Source organism: Achroia grisella, unplaced genomic scaffold, assembly GCF_030625045.1.
Source record: "Achroia grisella isolate CSIRO2021 unplaced genomic scaffold, CSIRO_AGI_Agris_v1 utg874, whole genome shotgun sequence".
Lineage (NCBI taxonomy): Eukaryota > Metazoa > Arthropoda > Insecta > Lepidoptera > Pyralidae > Achroia > Achroia grisella.
The window spans coordinates 2,010,277-2,020,762 of record NW_026713051.1 but is presented as its reverse complement, the minus strand read 5'-3'; the positions used below and the strand labels follow the sequence as shown (position 1 = coordinate 2,020,762).

Genomic DNA, 10,486 nt, shown 5'->3' with positions numbered 1-10,486 from the left:
TAATAATAAGATTATCATCCTTTATTTGTTTTGACTAAGATTCAACAATAATTGATATTGAAAAACACCAAATATTGCAGTTACACGTCAACCTTTTTTATTTTATACGTGATTAACTTTTATATTATTTACGGCCTCGGTGGTCTAGCGGTTGAACACACAGCCTTACTTCCGATGGTCACGGGTTCGATTCCTCGCACAAACATTTGTATTCATGAGTATGATAGTTTGTATCGGTCTGGGTGTTTTCTATGTATAATATGTATGTATTTACAAAAAAAAATATCTATGTATATGTATCAGTTATCTAGTACTCATAACACAAGCTTTAACTAGCTTAACTTGGTCTAGACGCTGTGTGAATTGTTCAGAGATTATTATTATATTTTATTATGTCAAAGCGAACATTTAAGATCGGGATCGTGCAATGGCAAATAATGAATTGTGTTTTTCTAAACTAATTCGATTTTTCCTTGTCTCAAATCAATGTAAACATACTCTCTAGTGCCTAAACGATCATACAGACGAATATAATCCAGCTTTTATAGAAACAGAAATAATTACTATTTAAATAAACTTCACTTCAAACACTTTTACAATGGATTGTTTAACAGTTCTATTGTCACTTTTGATGAGTTTCAGCTGAGAATATTGGATAAGAAACCTGTCTGCTGTTTTCAATCAAAAGTCTTAGCAATTTTTTTTATTAGCATACCTGATTGCCGTTGCATATCCTGGTTGAAATATCTTAGAGGCTAGTGTCATATTTGATCGTAAATCGGCAATGATGAGGTCAATATACTTTGGAAAGTAGAATTGCTCTTATCAACGACGATCTCCGATGGAATATGACACAAGCAAAAGGACTAGAAACGAACTATGGACTAAAATGCACAATCTAATAAAAAAAATAAAAGGTAATTTATAAAAAGATTACGAAATAATTAGTAAATACTAAAATTTTTACTAGAACTGGTGAATTTTCTCATTATGAACTAAAGAGGACTAGTACCGATAAAATCTAGTTAATTAAATATAATATAGAGGCATACGACAAGCAACTGGATACACGACATACGGGTCGTCTAATAAATTTAAGTACCTAAGTAATAAGAATACTGTGAGATGCAAGAAATTAAAAAACAAATGTAGTGAAATAATTGTTCTATATGTGATTTTTGTGGCGTCAGTACTCAAACTACTATATATTAAATAGACCTTCCTTTTGCTGTATTATACTCGTACTTACTTATATAACACTATTAAAAAAAATTTTGTTGGGACATAGGTAGGTATGATTTATCACACATATTTATTTATTGGTCTTCAGTTCTCCTGAATACGAATTAACAAATATGCGTATATATTTATATATATTAAAGAGCTATATGCTGTGAATGGCACAGTATAATTTATTTTATTCATTTTAGGATTAAGAGAATATATTTTACATATACATATGTATAATATATGTAAAATATGTTCTCATAACTTTCTATAATTTATATAAACTTTTTTCATATCAACTGATAAACGTTACTACGACCTGTATGGCATATTCCAAGCAGGTGTGTTTCTACTTAGGGTGCACATACTCTTCTACACTAAACTGTAGATGTATTCGTTCTGGCACTTTGGTTTATTTGGGATATCAGCTATGGCTACAGCGTCATCTACGTCTATATAGTCGTTGATGACTGGCTGGTTATTACGTTCTAACGAGTAAGTAACACGGGGATGGTAGAATTAAAACAAATGAGGACAATATTCTAAATACAAATAAACATTTATTATTTAAATACATGTATGTACACACATTTACGATAATTATCACAAAGTTATTAACTATTAAGTCATCTAAAATTCAATTACAACTCGTCTGCACAATTTTAATAATTATTTTTAAAAGTTGTTGCTATCGGGTCTACACTGTACAACGCAACGGTCGCAAGCACACTCAAAGTTACACATATCTTATACATTTGTCTAATAAACATTGTGCAAGAGTTTAATATCTATATTTACAATTATTTTCCACGTAAGTTTACACTATGCTGCTACATGATTTTGCATTTATTATTATTTCAACGATTAGGTATCTACTTCCATACATCAATTGTTTCTATCATTTGATCAAACATTCTTTAATTTATTACCAATAAGCACCGATTTTCGTTATAAATTTAGTATCTTTTATTCTTCAGCGATTAAATATCCGCAACCGTACCTTGAAAATAGCATGCTTTTTTGGAAATGTGTCTAATTACATAATGTCGTAACTCCATTCAGATTTAATTATATTAATATTACCTAATCTTATAATTAATAATTACAGCTATTATATTAATCTAGAGGTATGTGTCTAGGTATATGAGATTAAGTTATTTACAATACAAATGTGCCCACTTTTACGTAGGCAAATAATTTCTTGTCTTGTGATTAATAATTTCGTCATCTTATAATAAATTTAATTATTATACAGGGTTGCGTAAAAATTTACTAAAGTAGTTATTTTTCAGTAATGTTCAGCAGGTTTTTAATATTTTATACAATTACTAATCGTAGTTGTATGTATATTAGATAGTTTATTGAAACTGCAATCATTATATATTTATAAAATTAAAGGGGTATATAAAAATTTTAAACCAGATTACGTAATAAAGGCACTTAGGTAAATATTCATGACAGTGCACACACCCTAAGAGATATTTAATATTGTCTTATTTAAACACATTTTTAAACAAATATAAACATTTTACAGCGCAGATATCCTTTAAACAACCCTGTATAATAATTTGTTATACACATAATATAAGAACAATTACATATTTCCAGTTTTCATTTGGAATGGCATGCAATAATTATTTGTATGTGATTTATACAAATTTAAATATAATAAATAGGTAGATAGAGATCACTAAATATTCTATTATTGTATTTTAAGATAAAAAGTGTACATACATATGTGTATAAATTTATGTAAGTCATGTAAAGCAGGTACAGCTATTATTGTATAATAATAATCGCAACGTCTACTTAGATGATTAATAAATTAGTTATTATCAACATAATAATGCCAGTGGTGCTCATTATCCCTTCACAAATTTAAATATAATTTTCTTAATTCGTAACAAGTGTATGTTTCGGGGTGTTTATTCAAGATTCAGTGTAATTCATCCCTACGCAATACGATTATTTATTTTCTCTAATGCTGTTGGCCGCAGCTGGTCTTTACAGCTTTACCAGACGATAGGGGGCGAGCCCAGATGGCACGCAAAACCCACAGAACTTATGGAGCGGCTGAAGGCCAACTCCTGCGTAACGGATACGACTTTAGTCTGAGGGCATCGCTAGAGGTGAAAACCTCGGCTCAGGTCGTCGTAATTTCGATCCCCATTTGAATTGGACAATCGGATCGATCAGAGGAGACGATAATATATGTTACTGCTCCTTTTAATATCCACGATCCTATAGTACCGATAAATAGGGCCGCTGTAGCATATCAGATCAGAGCAATAGAAGGAAAACTAAAACAACCTTTAGTAGATCACTTAACTCGTGTTGTATTAGTAGGCTGATTAGGTACTTTTATGAAGAGACACCTATGCAGTACTGTGTTCTTCAGTAGGGCGTTATTGAATTGTTTTTATTCCAAGTAAGTATATGCCTAAATGACTACATCGTTGAATTTTTTGGTATTATAGTATTTATATTCTCCACATAAATAATACCAAATAAATTCAAATTCTATTTAATATATCTACAACATCAGACTAGAATTCAATCATGTTGATTTGAGTAAAATGAACCATTTTACTTAAATCTAAATTTTTCATTACTTACGACAAGTAAATATGTATATTTACATTATTGATATTAATTATTACTTACATAGAAATGCGATTGAATTTATTTTTTTTTCTCTCTCTAAGCACGTATTCATATTATAGTCTAACAACATCGAAACGTCTTATCTACAAATCCACCATTGAATGCAAAACTACCTATGCACTCAATACTTACTAAAATAAGTCTTCTGTCTTAGTAATATACACCTAAAAATTCTCAAGACTTCTACAATGTGAAAAATAAATAAAACTTGTTCACGTTGTAAACTATTTCACTGGGTTTTAAACCAACGTTCACAATAATCCCGGAATACCCGCGTCCTCATATAACATTAGGTACTCTGGCTGTCCCCTGCACTCCGGCTCCCGCTTTCTTCATAGACCGATATACCTAGAGCAAAAAAAAATATTTTTGAAAACAAAAAATGGGTATAATTATGATTTTTTTAGTTTTATATATTACCTTGATGGAGGTGATAAAATTATATTATTTCAACATTGTTATTTTGTTTCTTTTCGTATGTACTGTATCTACTGTACTTTCGTATGTATTTGATAACATTGAAATACATAAAATAAAAACAATTCCTCTAACATTTTACAATTTATTACTATTTGATAATTATTAATAATAACTATTTACAATTAAGAAAGTTGACACTGATCGTCGTGTATTTAATAAATAATGTAATTAAATAAAACTGTAAGAATTACGTGAAATTGATAACTAGACTCTACATTATTGTTAGCTCATTAAGATCCCGTGACACAAATCTGTCATATAGTGTCAATTTAATATTGTTATATTTATTAATGTTATATTATACATATATACCATCTGTGGATGACGTGGAACTAGATTGAATTGACCAATTTTTCAATATATCAATTAATAAATCAAATAATATAAAAAAAAACATTATTTATTCAAAAAACAAGTTTTTTGCACGATCTTCTTGTGATGAATCTGCATTCGGAATGAGTGGTAGAATCAAAATATGACTATTCAAAAGTGCTTGTAATGAGTTTATTTGAATAAAGATTATTTATAATTCTATTTCTTTCAACCAATTTTAAAAAATAAATACTCATTTACATTGGTTCTAATTTAAAACAAATTATAAGATATTTTAATAGGTTTAGTAACATATAATTCATTCAATAGGTAGAGCCTAAACCTTAAGAAAGATTTATTTACTACGAGGCTCCGACTATTCTATGCAATCTTTTTTTATAGTAATTGGAAACTAAGCTATGCTATGAAAATTAAGCAAGGCCGATTATATATAGATAGTTATCTCAATACGATTTATTTTAAATGAAACAATATACAATAACTGCTATGTATGTATACCACATACGTAGCAGTTATTGCTTATTTAAATATTAAATTATTAATCTCAGATATATATTTCAGGTATTAGTACTACCTGTATTAGTTATGATATTTCTAACAACTTCTATTATAAACAAATCAAATTAAATTAAAAATAATTTATTGATGTAGGATATTTTAGCCGCTTATGAACGTCGAATTTTTGTATGAATATTTTTTCCTTGCCGTTTAGTGAACTAAACAGTATACAAATTCAATTGAGAAGAACTGGTAAGAAACTGAACCGAATTTTTACTGTGAGGTATATAAAATTGAAACCTATTTACTTTGTGTATTATACACATATAACTTATGTGTATTCTATATAGAACAATGGTGCTGTTACAGAGAAACATCAAATATTGGCTGATAAAAAAATGTGTTAACGACGAATAAAATAGGTGGGCCAAGAATACTTAGGTAATAAATAATGCGAAATCCAAAGTAGAGTTTGTTTTATGCAATTCAGTAGTTTGCTAAAATATTTATAGGTTTACTAAATCGTAATGTTTTACGAGTTGTTTAATGGCTCTCTCAAACATACTTTTACCTATACTCAACGTAAAAACTCAAACAATATATTCGTATGTGTATAGTACGACTGCATTACAATAATTGCAGAGTGATTGTCTGCATGCTTACGTCTGCTCTTTTGTAAAATGTGAAATAATTATTACAATCAACTAATAATATCATTGATAAATGTTGTTTGTCTAGTTCCAAATTTACTTTAGTACATGGGAATTAGTATACGCGTAGGTAGACCAAGAATTCAATTAGTCAGATAGTAAAAATTATATCTAAAAATCTAGTCTCCGTATGCTAGGAAGAAATATGATCGAAACTGGCAATATTTCAAATATTAAGCCAACAGTATGTAGACAGGTACTTAGCATATTCTTTTTTATTTATAGATATTAAGCGCTTTTCATCGATGTAATTTACATCGTTTGCAGAAATATCGGCTAACATAAACAAAATAAAAACAAAGAATTGAGAGAGAAGGGATCGACCGACTTGTAACTAAAATGCTTTCTTTCTTTTTTCTTATAAATTATAATTTCTTTCATCACGATTTTTAAAGAGCAGAGAAACCTACTCAAGTTTAGTTTAATAACTTAGGTGTAGGTAAGGCTTCTTCAGATTAATATTTATGAATATTAATATGAATGCTACTATAGTAGATCTATTGCATTTCTGACACTCAAAATTATACTGCGGTTGGTAACTTTACATTGTGGATTACATCACCAACGCTCACTCTATTTTATTTTATTTGAGAGCTTATTTATACTGCCTAATATATGGTATATTCTATAGTAATATACAATTTGATCGATAATATATACCTAGCAAAAAATGCGAAAATGACAGTCGTCACTCGCGTCGTACGACAGGGCGCGTAGTTTAGTAATGTTTATCGTTCCAGTTCAAACCGTATAGTGCAATTACGAGTATCGTGTGTGGCCTGCATTAGTCGGAGCAAACACAGAATCCATTGTTTCTGTTCTATGAGCGCAAATGCCGTTTGATAGGTGTTGCAGGAGATTAAAGTGAAGTTAATTAACTGGACGGTAAGGTCAGTTAACAGTTGCTACTAATTTTAGAAGCAGACCACAGTGCGTATGCACTGTAGAACACAAAATACCTGTATATTAAAGAAAAACAGTTTTTATCCTGTCTGGATTGTAATATGCGAAACTTTTTACGAGTAAGATTTTTTACGAAACCGTCTACGATTATGTTTAAATGTCACTTATTTTAATTTTGTATTGTATGATAATAATGACTTTGATCATAGGGATCATAGGATGGCATGTCACCTTACTCCTTAGTAATGGAAAACCAGAAGGGGTAGATAGATTTATGTTTAATTTTATAATGTGCGATGATATTAAGATATTAGTTTTCTTAACTGCTTGGTTTCCATTCACGAAGAAAATACTTTCATTTTAAAACACCATTATTTTTTAATTCTCGGCTAACGTATATTATTATATGAACTATGTTGCCTTTCTTAGAAATCAAATAATTTAGTAGTATCTGTTATATTGCAGTTTCGCGCACTATTTGGCTGTCGATGCTTCCGAGTTAACAACCCACATAATACAACTCTATTTTTAAGTAAATAGTGCTTATAATGTATTTATATTTACAATCATTATTATTCGTATATAAGTTAGTTAATAGTTGTCTAATATCCACAGTACAGAGGTTGTTTGGAATTTAGGTTATTATACCTATACCGTAAATTATAAAACTCCAAACGTAATTTTGCATAGATCAATGAAGCTACATTCACTGTAGATCTCCATGCTCTCCTTCTATTCATTTGCTTTATATTTTTAATACTATATCGAAAATTGAATCCTATTTATTAAACCATATGTACTTTCTTATAAACATAATAGGGTTAAGTGAATCTGATAATAAAACGTAATTATTCCCATAAGATTCCTGTAAAAATAAACTATATATCTATGATTTTTAAGAACTAGTTTTTGTAATCCTATTACCTAATTTTTTCTTTCTCTTTCTTTATTTTTGACTATTTTTATAACTATCTCAAGTCTATTATTACTCGTAAAACGATTGCGTTTGATACACCATGGCATATAGTTTACTTTAGCGAATAATTGATATTACTCACTAAAATTCTATTTAAGTGTAATCATTATCTCAGCAATAAGCTTAACAACACCACAAAAGGATGTGCTATGAGCTTCAATCTGTGCCTATTGTTAAATATTTACATTTAATGTTTGTTCGCTTATACCCCAGTTGGTTACCACATGGTCACTTAAAATTAACCTAGTGGAAAAAAATTGCAAATTATTTTTTACTTTGACTTACTTGATTTACAATAACCTTTGTTCGTGTTAATTTCTATGAACGATACGTCTTAGTAGGAAGAAACGAAGGTTTGTACGATATTATTTAAAAAATGTTAATATCTTATAACAGACCTACTGGAATTACTTTAGACATTCACATCCGAGTGTAGCAGTACCCGCGCAATCTTTGGATAATGTATGTCCAGAGCTAATCAAAACAATCTTGTTCGTGGCTTCCGTGAAACATCGGAATATTCAGTGAAGTAGGCAAGGAGCACCGCTGGCAGTCTCACGCACACTATCCGAATTACGCACACCCTAACATCATCAGCCACTCATTGTTACAGACAACTTCTAACACATGTTGAGTTTCGACATACCTATAGGTGTGAACGGAGCGGGAGGCGGCAGGGTCGGCCGCCGATCTGTAAACAGTGGTTATCGACGCGCCGCCACTTGCCTTCACGGCATCTCCGGCTACTGCGCTATATTTATCCGCTCTGGAACTGACGCGGGCGGCTAAATCCGTTCGGCGCCGTATGATGCCGGCCTCCTGCAACCACAACCACGTCACGAGGTGCTCCGATGCACATGGACGCTCACCCCGTGGCCGCAGGGGTGAAATATGCGAGCAATTCGCACTGCGGAATTCGCGGACGCCACACAATCTACAAATATGGAACGACATCGCATAGCACTATCGAACAATAAATTGGTGTCTCACCTGAGGGCAGTGTCTCAGTAGGACTTATGAGCAGGCGCAGGTGCAGCTGCTACGCACGCTTGGTGGTGGTAGTATGAAGGGGCTGGCGTACGGTAATGGTGGTGCGGCGGTGGAGAGGCTCGATACGCTTCAGGTCCTGGAGAACTACCACGGAAACCAGCTAACTGGCAACTCGGTGGTTCGAAAAGGTCTCGGAAGGCCGGTGGTAATTGCTCCGTAGGTGGTTCAGGCGCTGCATACCAGCCAGACGTAGCAGCTCGAAACTCTTCTGCCGCTAAGGAATAGGGCTGCGGTGAACAATATACGGCAGAGGGTGGCAACCGAGGTTCACTAAATTCGTCGAGCGCGTCGGCAGGTTTATCGTAACGTGCGCATTCTGCACCTGGCTCTCGTTTTGGTCTACACTCGAAAATACGAGGTTTAACGTCCGGTTTAACATCTCGTGTTTGTCCTAGTGCATCCGCCGCACTGAGCGCTTCTTGGGCTGCGAGTGCTTCTTGCGCTTGCTGAAGTTGTTGCTGCCTTTTTAAAGCTTCTTCCTTTTCTTTGAGGGCGTCTTTCTTTTTGAATCGACGCCTCCGTCGTAAATATGAACCATTATCAAACATATTGTATGAATCAGGATCTAAAGTCCAGTAGCTTCCCTTGCCAGGTTTCTTGTCATCCCTCGCCACTTTTACAAAACACTCATTGAGACTTAAATTATGTCTAATAGAATTTTGCCAACCTTGTTTATTTTCTCGGTAGTATGGAAATCGCTCCATAATAAACTGGTAGATGCCGTTGAGTGTGATGCGTCGATCTGGTGCATTTTGTATCGCCATTGCGATGAGGGCAATATACGAATAGGGCGGCTTGACCATATCCTTAGGCGCCCCAACGTGCTGTTGGTGCGGATGGAGGTAAGGAGCTCCATATCCGTATCGGTATTGTTCGTAGGCATAGGGTGTCACTCCGGCTGAGTAGCCGCCGGCGGCTCCACCACGGTACGCATAGGGGCTCTGTTCGCCGAACAACGCGTGCATCGTTACGAGCCACGTTCACTACCACAACATACTCAGACCGCGAGCGCGGAACCCTCGACGCGTTGCTCTTTCGGCAACAAAATGACGACTGACTGATTTTGTTTAGATTCACAACAAGACCCGTTTACATAGCGGACGCTAAACGAAAGACGAATGAGCGGGATCGTGGGCGCCACCGCTTGTTGCGCTATGACGCGGCTTCGCCCCGCCCTCTAAATACGACTCTCGCTCTAACAACGGTATCAGGCTGGCATCTGTCTCTGTCACGCAACCCCGGAGAGTGCCAGGTGGAGCGGCGCACGCCCAGGCATAACGCCGAGGGCGGCGCCCACTCTACTCGCAGTACTTCCCCTCCGCTCCGTGACATTTACACCCTTATAGACTTTATGCTCTATAGCCATTGTTTGGCAACTACACTATAGAACTGTAAATCCATTGCACTCAATTTATTTAAGATTCATAATTTTCATTATTTATTCATATAGACATAAATTGTTAATAACAAGGTACGCGACACTGTCCATATGAGTCTTTAATCGTATGTCCCAGAATCAGAACTAGGTATTTTATAGGACCCTGCTCTAACGACTTTAACTTCATTTAAATCGTATGAGTTATTCTACTTATTTAAACAGATATTTAAAGCCTTATTGTTAGATGCCAATAGTTTGATAGGCACA

At 33.7% G+C, this 10,486-nt stretch overlaps 1 protein-coding gene across 2 annotated transcripts; it reads right to left on the bottom strand.

Moving 5' to 3' along the window:
• Positions 1-3,327: 3,327 nt before the first annotated feature.
• LOC131853007 (fork head domain-containing protein crocodile-like) lies at positions 3,328-9,878 on the bottom strand. Of its 2 annotated transcripts, XR_009357962.1 has the most exons (3): positions 8,782-9,878; positions 8,438-8,610; positions 3,328-4,239 (listed from the first exon to the last, which is right to left on the bottom strand). XR_009357962.1 is itself a non-coding variant. In XM_059203792.1 (2 exons), the coding sequence occupies exon 1, from the start codon at positions 9,804-9,806 to the stop codon at positions 8,796-8,798; it is 1,011 nt and encodes a 336-aa protein (XP_059059775.1). In that variant the 5' UTR covers positions 9,807-9,878; the 3' UTR covers positions 3,328-4,239; positions 8,782-8,795. The 2 variants fall into 2 exon arrangements, 1 of the variants encoding a protein (XP_059059775.1); XM_059203792.1 differs by lacking the exon at positions 8,438-8,610.
• Between the last annotated feature and the right edge of the window lie 608 nt (positions 9,879-10,486).